The sequence below is a fragment of the Harpegnathos saltator genome, unplaced genomic scaffold (assembly GCF_003227715.2).
Source record: "Harpegnathos saltator strain DR-91 unplaced genomic scaffold, Hsal_v8.6 scaffold434, whole genome shotgun sequence".
NCBI lineage: Eukaryota > Metazoa > Arthropoda > Insecta > Hymenoptera > Formicidae > Harpegnathos > Harpegnathos saltator.
Genome location: NW_020230244.1, coordinates 552077 through 574688, shown reverse-complemented (window position 1 = coordinate 574688; position 22612 = coordinate 552077). Strand labels below are relative to the sequence as shown.

General features: G+C 49.3%; 1 protein-coding gene across 2 annotated transcripts in view; it reads right to left on the bottom strand.

Annotated features, from left to right (window-relative positions):
- Positions 1 to 1092: 1092 nt before the first annotated feature.
- LOC105192346 (neural cell adhesion molecule 1) overlaps positions 1093 to 22612 on the bottom strand; it is a 234846-nt gene continuing 213326 nt past the window's right edge. The window contains exons 6-14 of one of the 2 annotated variants that reach the window (XM_025301626.1): positions 21039 to 21190; positions 14669 to 14813; positions 14391 to 14521; positions 12692 to 12851; positions 10216 to 10509; positions 7456 to 7764; positions 5639 to 5965; positions 4913 to 5103; positions 1093 to 2118 (exon numbers count right to left, since the gene is read on the bottom strand). In XM_025301626.1, the coding sequence (XP_025157411.1) occupies positions 1840 to 2118; positions 4913 to 5103; positions 5639 to 5965; positions 7456 to 7764; positions 10216 to 10509; positions 12692 to 12851; positions 14391 to 14521; positions 14669 to 14813; positions 21039 to 21190 (1988 nt within the window). In that variant the 3' untranslated portion in view covers positions 1093 to 1839. The remainder of the gene's footprint in view (positions 2119 to 4912; positions 5104 to 5638; positions 5966 to 7455; positions 7765 to 10215; positions 10510 to 12691; positions 12852 to 14390; positions 14522 to 14668; positions 14814 to 21038; positions 21191 to 22612) is intronic. The other variant, XM_025301628.1, reaches the window with a different exon arrangement.

Sequence of the window (22612 nt, the reverse complement as noted above, 5' to 3'; positions counted from 1 at the left end):
CGAGGCGCCCTTCGACGACCCTTTTAAAGCTATATAGTACAAAGAGAGGCTAGGAGCGGTAACCTCCGAATGAAGTACCAACGAGATTCACAAAGCGTCGAAACAGGCAGTAATTAGAAGTGCTATCGCGATTACGCATCACATACGTTTCGAGGAACACCCTGATCGGCCGTCCTCTCTGTCGCTCTCTCTCTCTCTCTCTCTCTCTCTCTCTCTCTCTCTCTCTCTCTCTTTCTCTCTCTCTCTCTCTCTAGAGTAAGATCAAGACTTTGAAAAACAACGTTCATCGTACTCGGTACATTTACTTCGAAGGAAGTCGTTACTTTATACATTGTACAAGAGATACTTAATCTTACGTTGTAATCCAGAATACTGTAGACTGTGACGACAACGATAGGGGATTTTTACCTATTCCCTTCCCTCTCTCTCTCACATACACACACACACACACACACACATACACACATATACACATGCACCCTCTCCTTCGTCGCCTCGTTACTTCGACCTCGTGATCTTCGTCGCCCACGACTCGATTTCCCACGGATGGAGATACAAACGATATGTCTCTGACACAACTTGATTCTTCCGTGTTTTCTCTCTCTCTTTCTCTCTCTCTCTCTCTCTCTCTCTCTCCCCCTCTCTCTCTCTCTCTCTCTCTCTCTCTCTCTCTCTCTCCCCCCTCTCTTTCCCGTCGTCGGCCCTGCGCGAGAGAGCACCGTCTCATCGTTTGCCGTTCCTATTTACGCGTTGTCAACGTTATATAAATAATTACACTGCGCTCACGGCACGGCGCGGCACAACGCGGTGTGACGCGGCGACGATTATCATCATCCCCCAGTTCAGTGTACGTTATTCTGGCCTTCTGGCAGCGCCTCCCCCAACGACAACTTAACGCATATACATATTTATACTTACATCGACTAGACAAATTGTACAGTGTTATGTCATAGTAAAAGTGGGAATGAACCATTAATATATATATATATATATATGTGTGTATATATATATATATATGTATATGTATATATATATATATGTATATGTATATATATATATATATATATACATATATATATATATATATACGTGTCTCGTACAAAATATCTTCTGCGTCTCGAGGTATGTACAAGTACGGCAAACTCGCGCTCGCACACGCATACATCGTAAAACTCACACACATATACACTCTCTCTCTCTTTTTTTCTTTACCACACGGCTCCGTCGCGAGGCTCCACCGGGGGGTCCGGTCGCGAAGAGCTAACGGCGCTGACGCGAGAAAAGCCGGCGAGGAGAACCGGTCGGGGCTGTTCGTCGTCCTTCGGTGTGAAAAGGGCACTTGATTCAACAGAGAGACGCGAATCCTGACGATTGGAGGAACGTAAAATCCGTCCGACTCGAACCGGCTCACGCGCGTTCCAAGCGTCCCGAACGACACGCCGGACGTCCCGATTCCCTCCCGAGGACTTCATCTCGGGCTACCGAAGGGATACGTCTCCTCCTTCCGTCACCAGTCTCAATCATCGAAATCGTTAACAAACACTCAGGTCTTTCGAACTTCCTTCGATCATGTCCTGCCTCCCCTCCAAACGACGCGTCTTCTTAATCTATCCCGGACGTTTCTCTCGGCGTTGAAAAGCTCTCTCCGAGAAGAAAGAAAAATCGCAATTCTACGCGCGAGAGACGTTCCCTAGTCGTCGCGCGTCCTCCGGAGACCTCTCAATTGTCCTTCAGACCATCGTGTCGTTCGGGACTCGCGGCTATCTCGCGATCGACAAGGGTCGCTCATAGCAGTTCGCTCACGCTGCACACGGTGCAGGCCCCGTGGTGGGTGTAGGGTCACACGGAGCTCTCCCGCTTGGCCATCACCACCGGCGTGCTTATCGTCCCGTCTTTCTGCGACTGCACCGGGCAGCATTGGCCGGGCACCCTCGCCTCGCCGCAGTCCTTCGTCAGTAACGTGCCGCTCGGGCAGGTCCTGCTGACAACGCCCAGGCCGGCGTACAACATCGGAGGACTCATCGACATCGACATCGACTGGACGCTCTGGCTGGGCCAGTGCTGCCTCGGCAGGGTGCAAATGCCGCTCTCGTACACGTCGCCCACCATCGGCTGAAACTGTAACGCGTCACCTTTTGACCTTTCGTCCGTCACTGGTTACCGTGGCTGGTCTATTAACGAACAAACGAGCAAACGAACGGCCGTCGATGCTCGACGATACGATTGTACGAAAAGCGTGAAGTAATTATATCGAATCGGTCAAAAAATACGGCTCGATCTTTCTCGCTCGGACTCGATTCTATTGCATCTCTCTCATGGAAATCGATTCTTCATCAACCGAGTAATTGCTGTTCTATCATTCATGATTCTTCGTCAGTGTTCGAGCAGCGAGATATTACCGGTATTGTTCTCAACTTGATCCTGCAAAATCCGTCAACCTTGGAGGAGCAGAGGAGGATTTTACAGGATATATCGTTTTACTTCAATGCGACAAATGGCGAAATGTTCTGCGTAAAAAAAATGTCCTATCTCAGAAATATTTATTAACCGACTATCTCAATATTCTGTGTTTGCATTCGATTTTTATTTTCCAATTTCTACGAGCAATGAATTAATCGAACGAATTAACTGCAGATAGAATATGTATAATGAGCAGATATTAAATAATTTAACAAAGACTAATGGGCGAATGTAATTAATGGGTCAGCAAAATAACAAATTTCACTCCTTTCTGATGCCTACATTATTTATTTTTGGCGTTGGAAATACGCATGGAAATATGCATGAAATATATGTCTATTATTTATTGGTGTCACGGTACGACTGTGCCGTTTGATGCATCTGGAAATGTATGATGTATCGCTGCTCGCGTCCTGCATCCCTCATCCTGGCTTCCCGATACAACATCCTGCTCCTGACTGCACCGTCATGACGCTCCCTATAGCTCGTGACACTGACACCCGTCTGAATACGATTCGATCGGGGCAAAAAAAAAAAAAACGCGCGTTAATTAACGCGACGTCGCCGAGAGAGTCCGATTAAACGTTTCAAGAGTCGACGAAATATGTCGTCGAAATCGAAATATGAGCGTTGCGTAACACGCGACACTCGGCGACGCGGGAAAGTATACGTCGCGTGGAAATATCAAAATAATGGGCAAGAAGTGCAAGCACATCTCCTCTCTCGCCCGAGTCGTCGGCTGCTGGCGATCGCGACAAATAAAGTAATCCGAACCTTGACGGAAGTCGAATTGCTCTCGTACATCCTTGAGAATATTTCTGTCACGTCCTGCGAGTCGACGAGCGGCAGGCATATCTACGTGTAGCACGCGTGTCGATGTACAGGGACTCCCGTCGATTGACTAAAATATTTCGCCGGCTTGTCAACTGCTTTCATCGGACTCCTCGTCGGTATCGAGTTATAATTAACGTGTGTGTCTCCGGTTGAATCATATCTCGCGCGAGTGTCAGTGTCAGTGTCATGCTGGTCCGGAATAAAGGATGCAGAATGTGACGGTGCAGACGGCGACGCATCATACATTTCGAGATGTGTCAAATCATTCGTTATTATATAAGCGAATTTCCGTTCTTAACGGGAGCTTTTTACCCGAGTCGAAATTTGGGCCGACGTTCATAGTCCGTCGTGATTTGACAAGTAATTTTGGCTTCACGAATTTTCGATTATTCGTCAATCTGTGTATCTGTACATGTTATATTGTTTTACGCAAGAAATATTGAGTTAAATGACCCATATTTCGCAACATTATGTATATACTAGGGAGTAAATAAATCTGTAATAATGTCATCAAGCAATGATTTTAAATAATTAACAACTATGAATACCGGCCTTGGAGATGCAATGTGAATCGCAAGTGTTGATATTTGCGTTTGATGATGCTTTTCGGACCGCGAGTACAATTTTGTTTGCATCTGCCGATATTTTTTTTTTTTTCATTTCTGTTTAGTCTTGTTATTGCACGATGAATCCAAACATAAATTCCATTTGCAAACATACACACACATATTCGGAGCATTATTGGACATATAACCATTATTTTTCCTTTTACAGCTTTCAATCAGCTCTTTTCAGAGCTTCGAATCTCATCAAATCTTCCAAAGCCAAAAAACAATAATAATATTAGGAAGAGACGAGATTAAAGTGTTATTTTTGTAACCATTTCCTCCCATCTTTATTTGATTATTTAATACTTACTAATCTCACATCACATATATTCCATTTATATAGTTTAGTAAATTATATAATTGATATATCGCTGACTGAAATTGCGAATGAAGATCAACTGCAAAAATAACGAAATAATTGAATATTAAATAATTCTGAGAGTCTTTTTTTAACACTCAACAGCGGAGAAAACGGCAGCAAAGAGAGTATCTGACATGCAGGTGAAATAATAAAGCTTGAACAATATTTCGAGATTCTTCATTGATCCTTCGAGTTCGGCAGAATTTGTAGGACCGACGTGGAACTAAAATTTCGACTCGGAGTTTTGTGTTTATTGCACTACGCGACGTCGTTTATTAAAAATCGAATCGGACTTGTAAACTGAGCCGGTAAGTTTCGCAAGCTAACAGAAATATATTCTCTTAGACGTTCCCCTTTCGACAAAAAGGGTGTTACGATCGATTGTGCTCTGAATTAATCGCGCATTTCGCATCGATCTCTCTCTCTCTCTCTCTCTCTCTCTCTCTCTCTCTCTCTCTCTCTCTCTCTCTCTCTCTCTCTCTCTCTCTCTCTCTCTCTCAATTGCTCGACATAACTCTGAAACTCACGAAAAGGCCCGAGCTCCCAGCTTTCGGCATACCAATATTCTCAAGTTATTATGTTACTTTGTTAAACAGCCGCGGGAATATTTGTGAGGTGTTTGCATTACTTAGTCAGTGACGGAACTTACGCTTTTGTGCTTTGTTGACAAGTTCGAGAACTCGTGCAGCGGCATGCCGTTGCGAATCGTGCAGTAACCGACGTAACTGCTGTGTCCGCTGATGGAAGTCACCGTCGAGTGTTCCAAGAGACTTCTCGAGGGTGACGTCTCGATCGTTGACACCAAGCGTCTCTTCCGTAAGTATTCCGACGGTTCGTCTCCTGCGGAAAAATTTCGCGAGAATTTTACGAGCGGAAAAACGCCGCGGGAGTTTTACGAATGTGCGTTTCGAAAAAGGGTACGAGAGAAGGGAAGTGAAAAAAAGTAGAGAAAAGAAAGAATTGACAAACGAAAGCGCGAAGGAGCGCGCGGAGTAGTAAAGGAGCTTTATCGGCGAGAGGTTTCTTTCACTTCTTCTCCCCGAATAAAACACATACCAACGTACGTGCTGTCGGAGATACTCGCGCGAGATACCTGTACAATATAAATCTTACGTGCTCGCGCTTCTTCCTCTTATTACCGCAATATTCGTGATACTCGGGAAGACGTGGGAAGAAACTCCCCACTTCTCGTCGTATTAATTTTATCATGTTACTATCTTCATCGCGAGAACTTCCACAGCGATAATTTTCATCGTGACAATTTCGGGTTCGCTCCTCCGTCGATTTCTCGTCTATCATTGTAACTTCTCGCCGCGGTTAATAACGGAAGCGCAACCGGCACCTGGGCGAGGATCACTTGTGTCTATGTACAAACCCGTAATCTGCTGCGGAATGATGTCCGGATTTTTCTCGTCGCTCTCGCTCAGATCGCCGCTGGTGTCCAGCTTCCTGAACGGACTGCTGGGGTGCTTCTCGTCCGCGAGCAGGCTGCACCCCTCGCGGAATCTCAGCTCCCTCTGTATGGGAACAGCTTTCGTTTGCTTCGCGTGATCCTCCATCTGCGACTTGTTTTGCTCGTCCACATGCGTGTGCTGAATCCGTAAAACGACCATCACTATAACCGCGACGATGATGAGAGCCGTCACCACGCCGATCATCACGCTCAGCATCGGTGTCAGTTTGACGTGCTGCCTCGGCCGTTCTGTAAACGCGGTCGGTCGAACGCTTGAGATTCAGCAGCGATCTCGATATCGATCGCACGACGGTCAACGGTCCTTTGTGCGGCAATTTTAAACGTTTAATGGTCCACTTTAATCTGAATGAATTCGCTCTCAGACAAACGTCAGTATTTCAAACATTTCCGATATAATATAATTTTCCAAAGTGGTGACGCAATAGCATAGAATTTTAGGATAGCTGACATAACAAGTTCTAGAAACAAAAAAAGAGAAAAAAGAAATTAAAGATATTTGGTGTGTATGAAACTCGATTTACTCGTGTACTCTGTTAAAATTCAATATGTAATGTTTCGATTAAAATGCATCACGCACTGTGCGCTATTCCACCTACACATGGAGTCATTAAAAGCGTGATCCAATCGGCGGTGGGCGAATTAAAAATTACGATAACAGTCGTATTGAGCAAATAACGGGAAAATTGTCCGATAGTATTAAATCGCAAATCCCTGACCTGCTTTTCCGCGCGGCTATAAAAGCGCCCGGTAGCTTTTTACGCGGCTCAATCGGAGAATTAATATTGAGTCGATAGCTTTTCATCAATCCGGCCAATTGGCGATGCCCTCCGCGATGCGATCCGCGCGAAATTTTTCCGTAATTACGCGGCCCGCGTATAATCTCCTCAGATTATAATGCAATTATGTAATATTGAGCGCTGATGTCGTAGGAGCAACATTGTGCAATTCGGGGCAATTGTTATCAAGACTCGTCGACAAACTGGCGAAAGTTTCATAAAAATCGAAATCATAGACTCCGGAGGGATTGAGAGAGTAGAGTAAAGTATAGATAGATAGATAGAGAGAGAGAGAGAGAGAGAGAGAGAGAGAGAGAGAGGGAGAGGGAGGGAGAGAAAAAGAAAAAAACAGAAAAAGAGAGATTTAATTAATCGTTCTTTTTTTCGATAAAATACGAAAATAGAATTTTATCCGTTCTGTGGAATTTCATCGAGCTAATTAAGTTCTCTATTTTTGTTCTTCGAAAATTGGCATTTTTCATCGGCGATAATCTCGCTGTTGGAAACGCGATATCACCGAATTCCGGCGATAAAGAATTTTTTACTTTGCGAGAACGAACGGAAGAGTTCGCGCGGGGGGTAAAGTGTGCGCCTTGTGCAGGCTGATAGCCTTCTCGGGGTAATGCTTCGTCGTGGAACTTCCAAGTACGCCGGAACTCGTTGAAGCTATCAAACTCCTTCGGAAACTTCGTTAACACCACTCGTGAGCATTTTCGCGGACATCGAATTAGTATCAATTTACTCGGGCTCGCGAGCGCTCGAGATATATATATATATATATATATATATATACAAACATAGTCTAGCCGTCGCGTCTACTAGTCTGGGGACCAGTCTGCCGAATATCGCGTTTCATCGACAACCGCGTCGCCGTGTGTCGCCGCGCTTGATCTTGTCGTGAGTTCCACGACAAGGGCGGGGCAAGAAGTGCGGCGCGCTCACCTGACTCGGACGTCAATTGCTTCTCCGGTAGCCGGAGAGTGCCGGCCTGCACCACCATGGCTTCGCTGCGACCCTTGTCGTTGTAGGCGTAGATGCAAGCCTGATAAAGGGCGCCCGACTCCAGCTGAGTGACGCTGAAGCGCGGCACCGGCGACGTCAGGTTGGCACGCAACTCCTGGGTGTTGCTCTCGCGCACTTCCAGCAGAAAGGACTGCGGCAGGCCGCCGTTGAAGCCCTCCGCGCATCGCACCGAGAACGAATTGGTCGACGTGTTCGAGGTCGTGCAATTGTGAACCATGTCCGGTCGGCCTGTCAGGGATAACGTTCGTCTGGCTTTTAAAATGCGCCGCGTGCACGGAGCTATTCGCGCTCGTAACAGCTCGTAATGAACGCGCGAGAAGTCGCGATAACGTCGCCGCGGCCACCTTTCTCTTGCAGAGGCAGGCGAGCCGGCGAAACCGAATGGAGTTCACCGCGAACGCGATCCCGCGACCCCGCGATGCCCTTTCCTCGAGGGCGATCGACGTGCTCCCGCACCGGAAGATCGGTGATAAGACGGTGAATAAATGAGGAGAACAATGAGACGATTAGAGAAGGATAATAGCGCCGGTCACTCGGCTGGGAATCGCTTGAAATAGAAATACAAAATTGGTTTCTACGTACCGCGTCGCGCAATTACACAAATTGACGATATCAAAAATACATCCAGACGGTTATATGCAGACTTTATTTTTTATTTTTATTTTCAGCTGTCCTGCTCCTCCTGCTGAACCGACTGCTGGATAGCAAATTTGTTGCAATGTTTTAAATAACCGTTATTTTTGAAAGGTTCAACGCCGCCGGACGACGCCGGATTGAAATATTTGCCTGTCTCTCCATCCGGCGCTGCGGGTCAATCGAATTGCGGGGATAAATGAATTAACATCGGCCGGCCAATACCGAGCGAGCGTATATCACTCGTATCGGTATTTTCGAGAGAGACTACGATGTCTCTTTGTCCGACTCTTTGTCTGTCGCGTGGACGAGAGCGAGGAGAAAAGGGGTCGCGCGGTTACTTGCACGACGGCGGCGTGTCGTCGTTTCTGTCGGCTGGCCGACACCCGCGAATCAGGGCGTGATAGTTGCCCTGTAAATCCGGTTCACGGTGTGTTGGCACGTACGAGCTACTTGTAACCGGGGTCGACTGTAACGATATACACGTTCGTCTAGTTTTTCCTGTTAAACGTATTAGCTGGCGCTTGCACTTTGCGGCTGGCGAGCAGCACGGGCGACGGGGCTCGCGTCCGAAAACGCGGAGAGTACGGCGTATTGCGCTCGAGAAATAAAGAAAAGGAAATAGGGGAGAACATGCGCGACACGAGTTGTTCTCGCGTTTATGGTCGCTGAAAAATCATTGCGCCGGACACCTGCTACCATTTCGCGGCCTCGTCGGTTTGCCACCGTTTCATCCCCTTTTTATCTTAACCGCGTCGGGTTCGCGACGATATGCGTGCGCGTGTGCATGTGTGTCTCTCTATGTTGTGTGTGTGTGAGAGAGGCAAAAGCTATTTTCTCTTATATCCCGAGCGCGCCACGAGCGTTTTTGTATTTTGCGCTCACGCGCGCACTCGTTTCCTTTGCGCCGCGGCGATTCGATAGCGTGTCCCGGGAATGACAATTAATTGGTAACACGAGCATCAATATGCGGGTACACGGCGGCGACGGTGGAACAATGACGGCGACGCTGTGCACCGTTCTCCGTTAGACTTGTGCGGATTTTCTAAGTTGGATCAAATGAAAAACAAGCGCTCCCTTTCACGATACCGGCGTTCCCACCCCCTCCCCCTCCTTCGCCCCGCATTTTCAGTAATGCGCTTCGAGAAACTTGATAGAGGGGAATAATTGTCCGGGTTCTTTGTGCGACAACGTCGCACGCTGCGACGCGGACGTGATTTTTATCCGCGCTTTGAGGATTATTCGATATTTCAGGATGAATCGTAATTTCCCTGCATATTACACGCGCGATTAATTGAAGCCTTTTTCTCTTTTTTATAATATCGCAGCTGTTGGAATTTTGACTGCACGATCCCGAGCGCCGCTCGGGATTTCGCGTCCGCTTAATTGAATAATTTATTCTAATCACACGCGCCGCACGTCTTTCCAATTTTGCACTAAGAACCCGAATTAGTTATTCAATTACGTAAACGCGGAACTTTGGAGACCCGGAACAATATTCCGATCCTCCGAATCAGCATAAAGTTTCAATGCTCGCCGGAAGAGTTAAGACCGCCGTGCCGCCGCTTGTCTTATTGTTAACTCCGCTAATTGGCGAGGGGGAAAAAAAAAAAGACGAATCGGTGAATCGAAATTCATTTTGCGTGCGAGGAACGTGCACGCGCCTGGATCTTCTGGAAAGCTTCCGACGAGAGACGGCCGTCGGAAAGTCGCCCCCGAGACTCGTGTGTCTTTTCCCTTCTTTTGCGGCGAACTTCTCTCTTCTCCACCGCGAGAAACGACCGGGACGAATTAAAAGAAGGCAGGAAAAAATGAACGAGAAAAAAATATTTTTTTCCACGGGTCAGAGCCGATCGTCGGCGGCGATCGATGCTCGGCAATACGTAGCTATCCCGCCGCCATAATTTTCGTAGCTCTTTCGCGGTTGACGAGCCCTTCCCCGCCCTTCCGGCCGAACATGCACCCTGGTCAGTCGATCAGGTCGATTCGCGGCGTCTTCGCGAATACGAAACGGCGGTCACGGCGATACGGAGAGAGATACCTTACCCGCCGGTATGATGTGATAGACGCAGGGCACTTGTTGATGCCCGATGCGATTGCTGGCCCAGCAGAGTAACGTGCCGTAATCTAATTCCGTCATCGGCGTGTACGAGACGATGGAGGATGTGCCGGCGCGGGCGATGTGCCCCGCCGCCACGTCGATACTCTCGGCGGAATTATTGAAGGTCCAACGGAATTGCACTTCCGGCGGATTCGCATCCACTTGGCAGGATATATTCGCCTTCTCCTGCTTCGCCACGCCGTGGACCTTGGTCTGGTTCGGCTTGCACGTGGGCGCGACTGCGGATCACGAAAGTCGATGCCGTTCGGTTATCGATAAATAATAATTGGGTCGCGGACAATAACCGCGCTGGCTTCGCCGCGGCTCGTAAATTTCTCTCACGTTCTCGAGAGCGCCGGAAACACGAGTTTTTACCACCTGCTGCCCGAGAACGCAAGAAAATTTCTGGCCGCGATTAATTCCTCCACACGGGGGGGGGGGGGATGCACGAGAAGTGTCATTTGCCGTGTCGCAATTGCCATTTTTATACTGTCCATGAATAATTAGTACAGAGATAGAGACAGGAGAACAGGCAGATGAACGGGCACACTTAATGACAAGCCTGTCAAGATCATTTTTATCTTCAATATTTAACAACCCGATAATGCACCATAATATCCGAAATCACATTTTCCAATTACTCCCACGAATTCATGTGAAAACTGCTGTTCGACTGCCCCCGACAACGAGGGAGATTTAATTTCCATAAATATTTTAATTTCCGATATTATACAATTCTATTGTGTGTGAGGTGGCTAAATTTAAATCTAAATAAAAAGAAAAAAGAATCGTTCTCCTCAAAGCTCGTGTCAATATGTTCATTATTTCCCTTTTTCATCTTTCTATTTCATAAACGGCCGAACGATATAACTTTAGCGTGAAAAAGCTCGCGAGGCTCGACAATTAAATTAAAACCAGAAACCTTATTTCAAATCCATTGATTTTAGTTGTTTTCTTTCATAACCAAGCGTATGAATATTATTAGGTTAATAACGCGCTCATTATAATTTTCAGCCATGAAAATTGTAATGAGTGTTAAAAACGGGAGCGAAAGTGGCGGCAATTTCTCGCTGTAATACGCACACAGCGCGGGAAAGCCGTCCGCCCCGAATGCCCATTGCCATTCGCAGCGGCTCCCCGAATAAATTCAAATATTGATTAACAAAACTATCGCGATCTCGAAATATTTCGAAATATTTCGATATTTCGCGTCCGATAATCTACGCGCGCAAAATGCCGAGCAAACAGCCGGCAGCACTCGTTACACGGCCACGCGCGATGAGAGATGTTCATGAGCGCGCACGCGATTGGAATGAAAATTTCACAATATTGCAGATTTACCGGGGAAATTCGAAGTCTTCGTCCATTGTAATCCGCTATTAATAAAGCCGATCGGATGAGATGCGTATGCGTTAGCCGTTACGTTATTGTCGGCGCCTCCGTCGCGCGATACAGCGCGCGGCTGTGTCGCGAGCGTTCGCGTTTGCCGCTCGCCCGCTTCTTAACGCGACGGATCATTTGAGCGAGCGTTTAATTGTTACCGAGCGGATTCAATCGGCATTTGAATAATGCGATCGACGAATTAATCCGCGACAATCCGATTATATATTCCATTATACGCTGGAAGACTGCAAAAGGTATCTTCCCTTTTAGAAATATCCTCCCTCTTTCAATATAAACGCTTCTTTCCCAGGAAGGATTTTGTTAGTTCATTATCGGGAGGATTAAAGTGGACGCGTCGTCGTCGTCGTCGTCGTCGTCGTCGTCGTCGTCGTCGTCGTCGTCGTCGTGGCCGTGCTGGTGTTAAACAACGGCACCTTTTTCTCAGATGGATAAATCCGAAAAATCGCCGGCGGAATTACACGCGCAACTCGCACGTAATTAAAGCATGACGAGCTTGACGCACATTCCTCAAACATTTCCAAAAAAAAAAAAAAAAAAAAAAAAATATCCTCTCAAATATTTTTTTAATTAAATCCCGGGGCTATTAATGTGTGTTAAATCACCATAACAATACCTCGCCGCGTCGAAATTTACTAAAAAGCCAGCAGCGTTGCGTTCGGACCGGGTGAGCGCATATTTTTAAAATATACAGGTCGTTGTTTCATGCATCGTTGCTATCAACGTTTGGAAATTAACGGGTGCCGCGTAAAATCATGTTTCCGTGCGTTTCATTTTCCGCGCGATCCCCGCGCGATCCTCAGTTTTCAGCGTCCGCGCGTGTTGCCGTAGAAAATATCCTCCGCGTCGGACGCACCAGAGAGAAAGGTAGAGACTGAGAACGCGGACGAAACGCAAAGGGTGATGAGATAGAAAAAGAGAAACAGAAAAGAGAGAGAGAGAGAGAGAGAGAGAGAGATAAAGAGAGAGAGAGAGAGAGAGAGATAAAGAGAGAGAGAGAGAGATAGAGAGGATACGTACACATCACGTTGAGATAAAACGGCGAACTCTCGCCGTCGCCCTCGGTGTTATATCCCACGCACGTGTAATTGCCGGCGCTTTTACGATCGACTCCCTGCAGCACCAGACTCTGGTTGCTGATTATGATGCCCTGCGTGATGTTATGATGAAGCGCCTTGCCCTAGAGAAGAAACATTGTAATTGGCGCCTCCTCGCCGCTAGATTGAACCCGTCAGTCTCGCTGGAGCGCGAGGATTATTATCCTGTGTGCCGACACGCGCTCGCGTTTCTCTCTCTGTGCGTATATATATATATATATGTGTGTGTGTGTGTGTGTGTGTGTGTGTGTGTGTGTGTGTGTGTGTGCGTATGAATAAGGAAAGCTCTCTAACTATGCAGGCACCGTTCTCATCGTTGACGACGATGAGAGAGAGAGAGAGAGAGAGAGAGAGGGGGGGGAGAGAGAGAGAGAGGGAGGAAGAGAGAGAAAGAGAGAAAGAAAACGAAGGGAGCAGCAACCGAGGGGTTGTTTAGGGTGACACGGAAGTTATTATAAAAGTTTGATGCCTCGGAGCGCCCAAGTTTATATTCGGTCTTAACGCGAAGTCTCGTTCTTGCGTGTCAGGAGCGAGCGAGCGAGCGAGCGTAGGCAGGCAGGCATAATCGAGCTTGTTAGTCGCCGAAAGGCCAATCTGTTTACGACCTTCGGATTTTAGAACTTGTCGCGCCCGCGATTCGTTCGCGCGCTGAGATCCATTTATCCCCTCACCCATCGATCGCTCGATCGCTCTTCTCGCGAGGGCTTTTTCACGAGAGAGAGAGAGAGAGAGAGAGAGAGAGAGAGAGAGAGAGAGAGAGAGAGAGAGAGAGAGAGAGAGAGAGAGAGAGAGAGAGAGAGAGAGAGAGAGAGGGAGGGAGAGAGAGAGAGAGGGAACGGGCGGAAAATTTTCGCGCAAGATCTCCCGGAGGTACTTTCTGGTCGAGGTGGATGTTGTTGTGCCTAGTTGTTGGTGGTTGTTTCGCGTTATAGGTCGGAGTGGGGTCGTTCCAAGCCGATCGCGCGGTATGCCGCCTGATGAAGTTAGCCAGCGAGTCTGGACGCTAGGAGTACTCCCGAGTAAATGAAGTTTAAACAGCGGAATTTCGCGCTGTCGACTTGCGGCGCCGACTATCTCTTTCGTTCACGTCTCGGAATCCCCCCGGTTGGATTAACACTTTCCCACATAGAGCAGCGCTCGCGTGGCCCGGCGAAATGTATGCGAATCGCGTTTATTTGTCACGTCTCTCTGGCGACTCAAACTTCATTTGCATTATCGAGCTAATTCGTTGGAATCAACGTGGCAAGCGTGGCGTGTTAATCCGAAAAGAGCAAATCGTACCGGTCTCGAATATCAGCTTGCTCCTCTCCCCGACGAAGAAAATCGAAATATTCGCGCAACGTTGGAGAAACAAATCGCACGAGAGAGAAATACGGCTTTCTCTAATCGGGAAAACGAACCCACCATTTCACCAGATTATGAAAAACAGCTACGGATATCGCTACGGCAGGATAAAGCTACGGTAATTTTGGAGAAACTTTGGATTAAACTTTTTATCGAAACCGGCGACACCAGTCGCCGGAGTGACCTGGTTTGGTATTTTGACGACCGAAAAGTCGGGGAAATTCGACGGAGCACGATCCGTCATTCCCCTTCACGGAAGAAGGCAGACTCCAACTTACCTGATGCCGCCATTCCACTTTGTAGACTGACGGCTCGGCCTGTATGAGGCAGTCGAAGTAGACGTCCGTGCCCTCACGTATCGCGTTCGGATTGAGCGACGTGCCGAGCTGGATCTGCGTCTCCGGCGTGTCTGCGAATCACGACCTTCGGATAAACCGTCAAAATCGAGCGGATTGCCGCGCGTCTGAATAAATAAGGAAAGAGCGCGTCAGCGGCGCGCTTCCTTCCTCCGTCGCGTCGGCGGGAGTCGACGCCCGGGCGTCGTTTATGAGCTTACATTGTATCTGGAGCACCCAGCCGTCCTCCATCGGTGCGGTTCTCATGATTCGATTTTCAGCTTGACACGACAAGTGTCTGCCTGCGTCCGCTTTCGTCGCCATGAAAGATAAAACGCTGGTGGTCGTGTTCCCATCGACGGAGGTCTGTAACAACATTATGATAACGTTCACCATCGGCCCGCCATCGCCGCCACCGCCGCCTCCTTCTCTTCCTTCTCCGAACCGTCCCCGCTTCCTTTCTCTTTACCTTTTTTCCCCTTCGTTGAAGCGGCCGCGCTCTCAGCGTCTCCGCATCGCGTCCCCGTCCTATCGCGTCGTGTGTCGTACCGACACGCTGCGTCGCGCCGACGACGCATTGTTCGCCCCATATATTAAAAGCGTATCTATCACCCTCGCCCTCTCTCGCTCCTATCCAATCACCTTAGCGAGGATCCGCTCGCTAACCACGGTCGAAGTTTCCGATCAATCTCTCGTTACCCTCTTCTCGCACACCGCCCGGCCTATTTTCTAACCACGAAGAAGCGGCCTCTTATCCTTCAGGGTCGGCCCGTCATTACGGGTCGGGTTTTATTGAATTATTCAAGGTATACGTGTTACCTACCCGCTGCCGATAGCTAGTGTTTTTAGGTGGGTAGGTGAGTGGCTGACTCTCGCCGGCTTCCGCGGGTTTACGCGACCGCGTTGGAAGAAGAAGCGCGCGCGGACGGTAGATAGTCCCAGAGCGCGCGTGTGCTCGGAAGATTTCCTTCAACTTTTCATTCGCCGGCCGACAGCGCGTCAGTTCATCGTCCTCATCGCCCGGAGTCGTCGTCGTCGTCGTCGTCGTCGTTGTTGACGACGACGATCGATCGATTCCCTCTCACCGCGGAAAAAGTCGTTCGCAGACGGCTCTCCCTCATTCTCCGCAGAGATCGGCCGCGCACCCACGCGGAAAGTCGCGCCGACAGGGTCTTCTGATTCGATTTACACCGTCGGGCCGCGCACTCAACGTAATTTGCGAGCCGCCGGCGACCGCCGAACAGCTCGCAGTTCCTTAAAGCGGTCGTAAAATAAGGCTGCGTCTCTCTCGCTTGAACGCGCTCGTCGCGCACGTGTATATATATGTGGGGATGCTCCGTCGAGCCGCACGTGTGCGACATCGTCGTCGTCGTCGTCGTCGTCGTCGTCGTCGTCGTCGTCGTCGTCGGCGTCGTCGTCGGCGTGGTAGTATAGATGATGCTGGTGGTGGTGCGTGAATTATCGTTATCGCGGGCCCGCTGTCGCAGAGCCTCGGTAAAAGCGTCGTTAGGCGACGAATAATTTAAATCCGAATACCGCGGCGCGCGTCCGCGCGCGCGAGCGGATTCGCGTTTGCAATTAAGGCGAATCGATGCCTTAATGGACGACCGCTACGTCGAGTGGCCGGCTAACTGCTCTCTGTTGATACGGTCGCCGAAATTTATCTCTCGTCCGACCCGGTGCAATCGGAGGATCCGCTTCGCGCGTATCTGTGTGTGTGTGTGTGTGTGTGTGTGTGTGTGTGTGTATGCGGGCGGGCGGTTGCGTGTACGTGGGCGCGTGGGTAGTTGCAAAAGCCGGGCAAAGCCGCCTTTTCGGTAAATCAGTTATTTGCCCGTTAGCTCCCGGTAAATAGCGACCCGTCGATTGATAACGGTGAACGCCGGTCGCGAGTAAATAACACGTGTCGTTCGGCAAGAAAGTGTGAGGGCGAATTTTTTTTTCGCGCGTAGATTTCGATCACCCGCGAGGGGGAGAGGTGTGGCACACCGTCAAAAGAGGGAGGGAGGACGGCGTTGCGTTATTTTTATGACGATCGATCAGCGACGCGGCGGCTGCGAAACACGCGCATGAGAATTCTCTTTTTCCACTGTTGTCTGAACAAATACCATTATTCTCCGTCTGAAATATCGAGGGGCAGAGAAAGCCCTGCGCGAAATTTGCATCTGGCGATTTTTTTCTCACCCTCCACCCCCCCCCGCTCTTTCTCTCTCGCTCGCTCGCTCGCTCGGACATTAAAATTGACGGCGCAAGATTATTCTGTATTTTTCCGCGTCTGGTCGTCATTTCCAAGTAAAAGCGCGTGGAAAAGTTAACATTCGCCCCCGCTTCCGGCTCGATTTTCGGAACAGAATAAATCCCGAAGACTATCGCTCGCGCAGTTCGCGAGAGACACGACCCTCCGCCGCCCTCCGACCTTACAAGGCAAGCAAGCTCACGGCGAGCGAACGAAGCGCGAGCGATGATATCCTCCGCTCGTCTCGCGGCCTTTTTCGCGTGCGCGCATTAAAAGCGCGAAATATGCGCGTCTACCGCTTTGCGTCGTCGCGCTATGCGAAAGCAAGCGGGCATTAGGAAAAATTGAACCCGCGATCGCGAATATGGATTCCGCATAATATTCCCCGGGTTTTACAGGACGCAGTCTGCAAAAATTAAACATTCGAACTTCGACAAAAGCTCGCCCGGATCGATTGAACCCGGCAGCGCGTTTCATACTCCTCGCGCGACGAACGTAACGACGCGTCACGTGCGCGCGAGAGAGCGAGCGACGTTGCCGGAAAAATGCATCGTTTCTCATTACTCATTTCCTTGCGCCCGAAATAAAGCAAAATAGCTGATAAAACCTCAAAATGTCCCACTGCGCGGTTTTTCAACTTGCCCTGTGACATTTGAAAAAGTGGACACGCGCAGCCGAGCAGCCTTCAATCTCGCGCGAGCGCGCCTGGATGCGGCCAGCTCTCTCTCTCTCTCTCTCTCTCTCTCTCTCTCTCTCTCTCTCTCTCTCTCTCTCTCTCTCTCTCTCTCTCTCTCTTCTGCCGGCGTCATGTCGCGCGATTAAAAAATAATCGCGAGGCGGAACGCGGCCGGGCGAGCGCGAATAATAAATTTCGCGTCTTGCCGGGAAATAAATCAACGGAGGCAGGCACGCTCTAATTTCATTCCGATGGCGGGATAGCTTCGCGTCGTGCAGCGCGCTGCGCCGCGCTGGCCCGCGCGAAGATAATTACGAAATGAGATGCGCTATCCATTAAAAATATATTTCCGGTCGTGCCCGCGCGCGCCCGCGGGTCGGATCGATTAATGTAATTGCTGCAATTTCACAGGCGATTCGAGCGGGGAAAAATATTCCGGAGTGCGATCTCGTTTTCGGGACGTTACGATGTGTGTGTGTGTGTGTGTGTGTGTTTGTGTGTGTGTGTGTGTGTTTGGTGTGGTGTGTGTGTGTGTGTGTGTGTACTCGCAGCCTGTGCGCTACATATGCGAACGTGCGACCGTGTAATCGCGCCGCGACACCGTCGGGACTTCCTGTACAAGTTACATAATTAATAGACTGCTTATTGTAGTCAAGAATACAGATTCAGCACGAATGGCGAATATCGAGATAATCGAACATGAAATAATTCCGAACCGGATCTTTCATTAACACTCTCCACACGGAGAGGCAAACAGCTATTTGCTGCAGCGAGATAGGACAATAGCTTGCGCAGTGTTATATGCCGAGGTTCTCCGTTGCGATTCATCAAGTTCGAAGGAATTTGCAGGATCGAAATTTCGACTCGAAGCATCACGTCTCTGGGAAGTCGCCCAACTGCGCGATTGCAGGAAGAATGAGATGAGACGCGGTCAACTTTCCGTCGCGTGCGCAGATTGGATTATAACGAACGTCTCGTGGTATTTTCCTTCGACCGTCGCTTCTGTTTAACTTTCTTACGTAAGCGGCGAAACAATCTCCAGTGTTGCGTCGCGTTGCACGAGTATCGACTTTGAAACAATATTTTTCCTGTGCCGCGCACACGGACCCTTCGTCATCGTCGTCGTCGTTGTTGTCGTCACTGCCGTCGTCGTCGCCGTCGCCGCCGCCGTCGCCGCCCTTAATCCATCCGCGGTAAATATTTACGTCGTCGTCTTAAGTGCGGATGAAAACGCAGTGGATCCGATGCGCAGACCCGGCGTGACGCGTTTTCCTGTATACCACCCGGTGTGTTTTATCGGAGCACCGGCAGGGAGGAATCGATGTAGAATAAACAGCGCCGATGCTCGATTTCGCCCGACAACGGGTCAATTTATTCGAAAGTACGTTCTTTCATTTCGTTGCTAATCCGCGTTCCCATTGACGTTTGTTTGCTTTGTATACGAAATACCTTCATCCGTTTTCTCCCGCGACAGAAACGGCGCGCGCTCGGCTAGAACGTTCGATTTACGTTAAATCGGAATTTATTCCGCGCGCGCACCGCGCTCAAAATGAAATCGAATGAATTAATGAATTGAGGGTGACAGCAGGAGAAAGAGACAGAGAGAGAGAGAGAGAGAGAGAGAGAGAGAGAGAGAGAGAGAGAGAGAGAGAGAGAGCGCACGAAAATTCCCATAGATCAAGTATTATCGTAATCGCCTCAGCGGGATATTCTTTATTCTGGACGCAGTCCGTAATTAGATTTATCGATTTTTTCCAACACGTTTCCTTATTTTAATAACGTTGATTAATTCCGTAACGATGAAATGTTAAGCTTCACTCGTTTCCTGTCAGGGCATCCCGTGCGTACGCGCGCGCGCCCGCGCGTTTCGACAGTAATACCGTTAAAGCATTTTTTTAGCTTTTTTTCATATTGTTTCATTTTCAATTCTACAGCGAATCAATACACGGTTTATCTGAAGAGACTTCCGCGCTGCGAACGGAACATCCCAATCGTGCAGTAAATAATTGGCTCGCGAGAGCTGGCCGACATACCGTCGTTCCATTTTCCACGTTCCCCTCCACCTTCCGCGCAACTGATGAAATTGATTCTTAGATTGTTAATTAACGTATTATTGCTCAGTCTCGCGCTAACGCTCGCGCCGCGAAAGACTACCCCGTTCCGTTTTGAAGAATTATAAAAGTCTTCCAAATACGATCGCGAAAAATACAGTCGATAAATTGCGCGAAACGAAGAACGACGACGAGTGGAACAGTGCACGAGAAAAATCGACGATAATAAACAGTTTCGACGGATGACGCTCGACGAGTGATAGCACGGCGCGGAGCGTTAATAATAATAATATCGTCCACTGGCAATTTTGCAAGTAGAGATTTATCGCGCTGGTCGCGAGTCGTTATTGCCTCGTTATTACTTGGCGCGTCTCCTCGTATTCTCGCGGCTATCCCGATATCGAGCCGCGCGCGGTATCGAGCGGCGCGACATCGTTTAAAGACAGTCGCATTTCTCCCATCAATTAAACGTAATCCCCGCATCGTAAACGTCGCCGCCGTGTGCGGCAGTCAATCACGTAATCGGCTGCGCGGTTGCGCGCGTCTTCGTCTTCTCTTTTTCACTTTCTTCCCCCTCCGCTTGCGCGCCGTCGCTTGATCCGCGGAAATTGAACGTGGAAATTGCAGTCTCGGTGTGCGATGAAATTAGGAGACACGTGTCAATCAGCCGGCTCAACACTCGCTCGTGCGCGAGCGCGAGCGGGAGATTAATCGTCGTCTTTCGCTAATGCGTTGTCACGGTGATTAATCCGATACCGAACGCAAACATGCGATTGAGATAATAATCGCAAATATGCGCGAGTTCTCAGCGAAAGAAGCGGACGTTTCTCGGTCGACGCTCGTGTTTGTGCGTCTGCGCGTGTGTGCGCGTCCGTACGACAAGCACGCGTTTCCGAACGGCCCTTAACGTCGGGGGAAAGGGTCGAATACAAATGAGATTCGAACAGCGAAGAAGAGAAAGAGAGATAGAGAACGAGAGAAAGAGAGTCTCTCGTTCTCTATCTCTCTTTCTCGTGTTTCATACGGAGGCGTATCTCGAGCGAGCCCAGGACGATGCGGCGACAATGTGTGCGGGGGAAATCGCGGACGTTCAGGCACGAACAGCGCGAAGCTTTCCGGCTCGTGATAGATGCGCTTTTAATGTATCGGGCGAGAAAGAGAGACGGCCAAGTGGCCGGTCAATTCGAAAACTACTGTGCTCGCGTTCTCGGCGTTCTCTCTCTCTCTCTCTCTCTCTCTCTCTCTCTCTCTCTCTCTCTCTCTCTCTCTTTTTCGTGCGCGCGCGTCGTTCGCTTTGGTTGAACGAAACGCTCGTTTAAACGCTACCGCTCCGTGCCGCCCGCGCCGGCGAGATAACATTTCCTTCGTGCGTCGTCGTCGAGAAGAATTATAATCTAATCCCACGAGCGTGTACATCCGTTAACGCGCACTGGAGCCGTTTATTAAAGCGTTGACGAGAGAGCCAGGCCGCGTGTATCGGTGGAAGTAGTCGACGATCTCTCTTGTTTAAGAGGCCGCCGCTTCGACTTTTACGCGCGATCCGGGAATAGCGAGACGAGACGAGATGTACGTCGGGCACGCTCGTTCTCGCGTGAGAACGAAAATTGTCCCGTCGAGAACACACTTACCGCCTCCTTGGAATCCACTAAGCGCTGACCATTTCTCCACCAGGTGACGACGGCCGCTGGCCTGGAGCCGGAAGTTGTGCAGACCAACTCGTATCTCTTGCCGGCCGACAGCGGCTGGTTCGCGCCAATTATCTTCACCTCCAGCGGGCTGACTGAAAATTATTTCATTCGTCGCATGAGTAACGCGTCCGAGCGCGCGGCCGAGGGACGTTTCATTTCGCATGTGCAGATATCATCATGTGCGGATATATTCATCGGGACGCGCGTCTCACGACTCGCTCGTTGCTAAAACTGAACCGATCGAATATAAACCTCGCGCAGAATGGAGAGAAGCCACGGTCTGTAATGTGTGAAGCGTGCGATCGAATCTGCCGCGATTAATTCGAGAGCTTTCAATCCGGCTCTTGCCGAGGTGATGACGCGAGTCGTTGTCATGACGTGTATATATATAGTGCGCGCGTTAAATTGAACAAGAGAAAGAGAGAGAGAGAGAGAGAGAGAGACACGTATGATGAATCCGTCTAGACGGAAAATGCGCGACCCCGAGTGAGATATGCACCGAATCCGAGAGTCTTTTCAGAGGCGTTTCTACGTGAGCTTCGCGCATGCGTTTGTAACGCAAACACTCTCCTCCGCGTAAGCAACGCGACGAATTTTAAGCGTAGGATCATAAACTTTCCCTTCTCATTAATCCTACCCTTCTCTCTCTCTCTCTCTCTCTCTCTCTCTCTCTCTCTCTCTCTCTCTGTCTCTCTGTCTCTATGTCTCTTTCTTCCTCTCCGTTCTGTTTCTCCCGTTCTCCTCTTCTCTAACGCTCTCTGCTCTCATGCTACTCTCTCTTTCTCTTTCTAGCGCGATTCTTTTCTCGCGCTCTTACTACTTTATCACGCGCCATGTATCTTGCCGCGCGATAGCTCAAGCACCATAACAAAGTGAATAATTTAATTTAGAGCGGGGACAATTAATCTTGCGTCCCATCTTGCGCGCTCTTTTTCACGATGATTCAAATGTTTCGCGAGGTGACTTAGCAATGCGCGGCCGAGGACCTTTTCCAGCTCAGCGCGAATTCTTTAAGTCACATCTTCGCTCGAGGGAGCGGTCGTTCCAGATCGGGCGTATAAACTCGGTTTAACCCGCTAAATTAATTGACATCCAGTCGATACGTATTTTCAACTTCTCATGTCCTACGGAACGTGATTTTCCTTTTTATATCGGTTTCTCGAGTCTCTCCCGGAAAGAGAGAGAGAGAGAGAGAGAGAGAGAGAGAGAGAGAGAGAGAAAGAGGGAGAGAAAGGGAGATAGGGACTGTGTACATCTCATTTATCGTCGTCGTGCAAGACAACTCGCTCGAGTTCGAGAAATTTCCACGACGCTGCGTTGTCGCGTTTCAACGAGATATCGAGCAATTTGGCGCTTCCGCCAGGACCGAGCGGACGTATCGGTTTAAAAATTTCGCGGTAATCCCGGTGTCTAGCGAGACAAATTAAAAAAGGGCCGCAATTAATTAACCCCGCTCGTTGTTCTAACGTCCCCGCGATAACGGTGCAAGCGAAATTAACCGCTCGGCTACACCC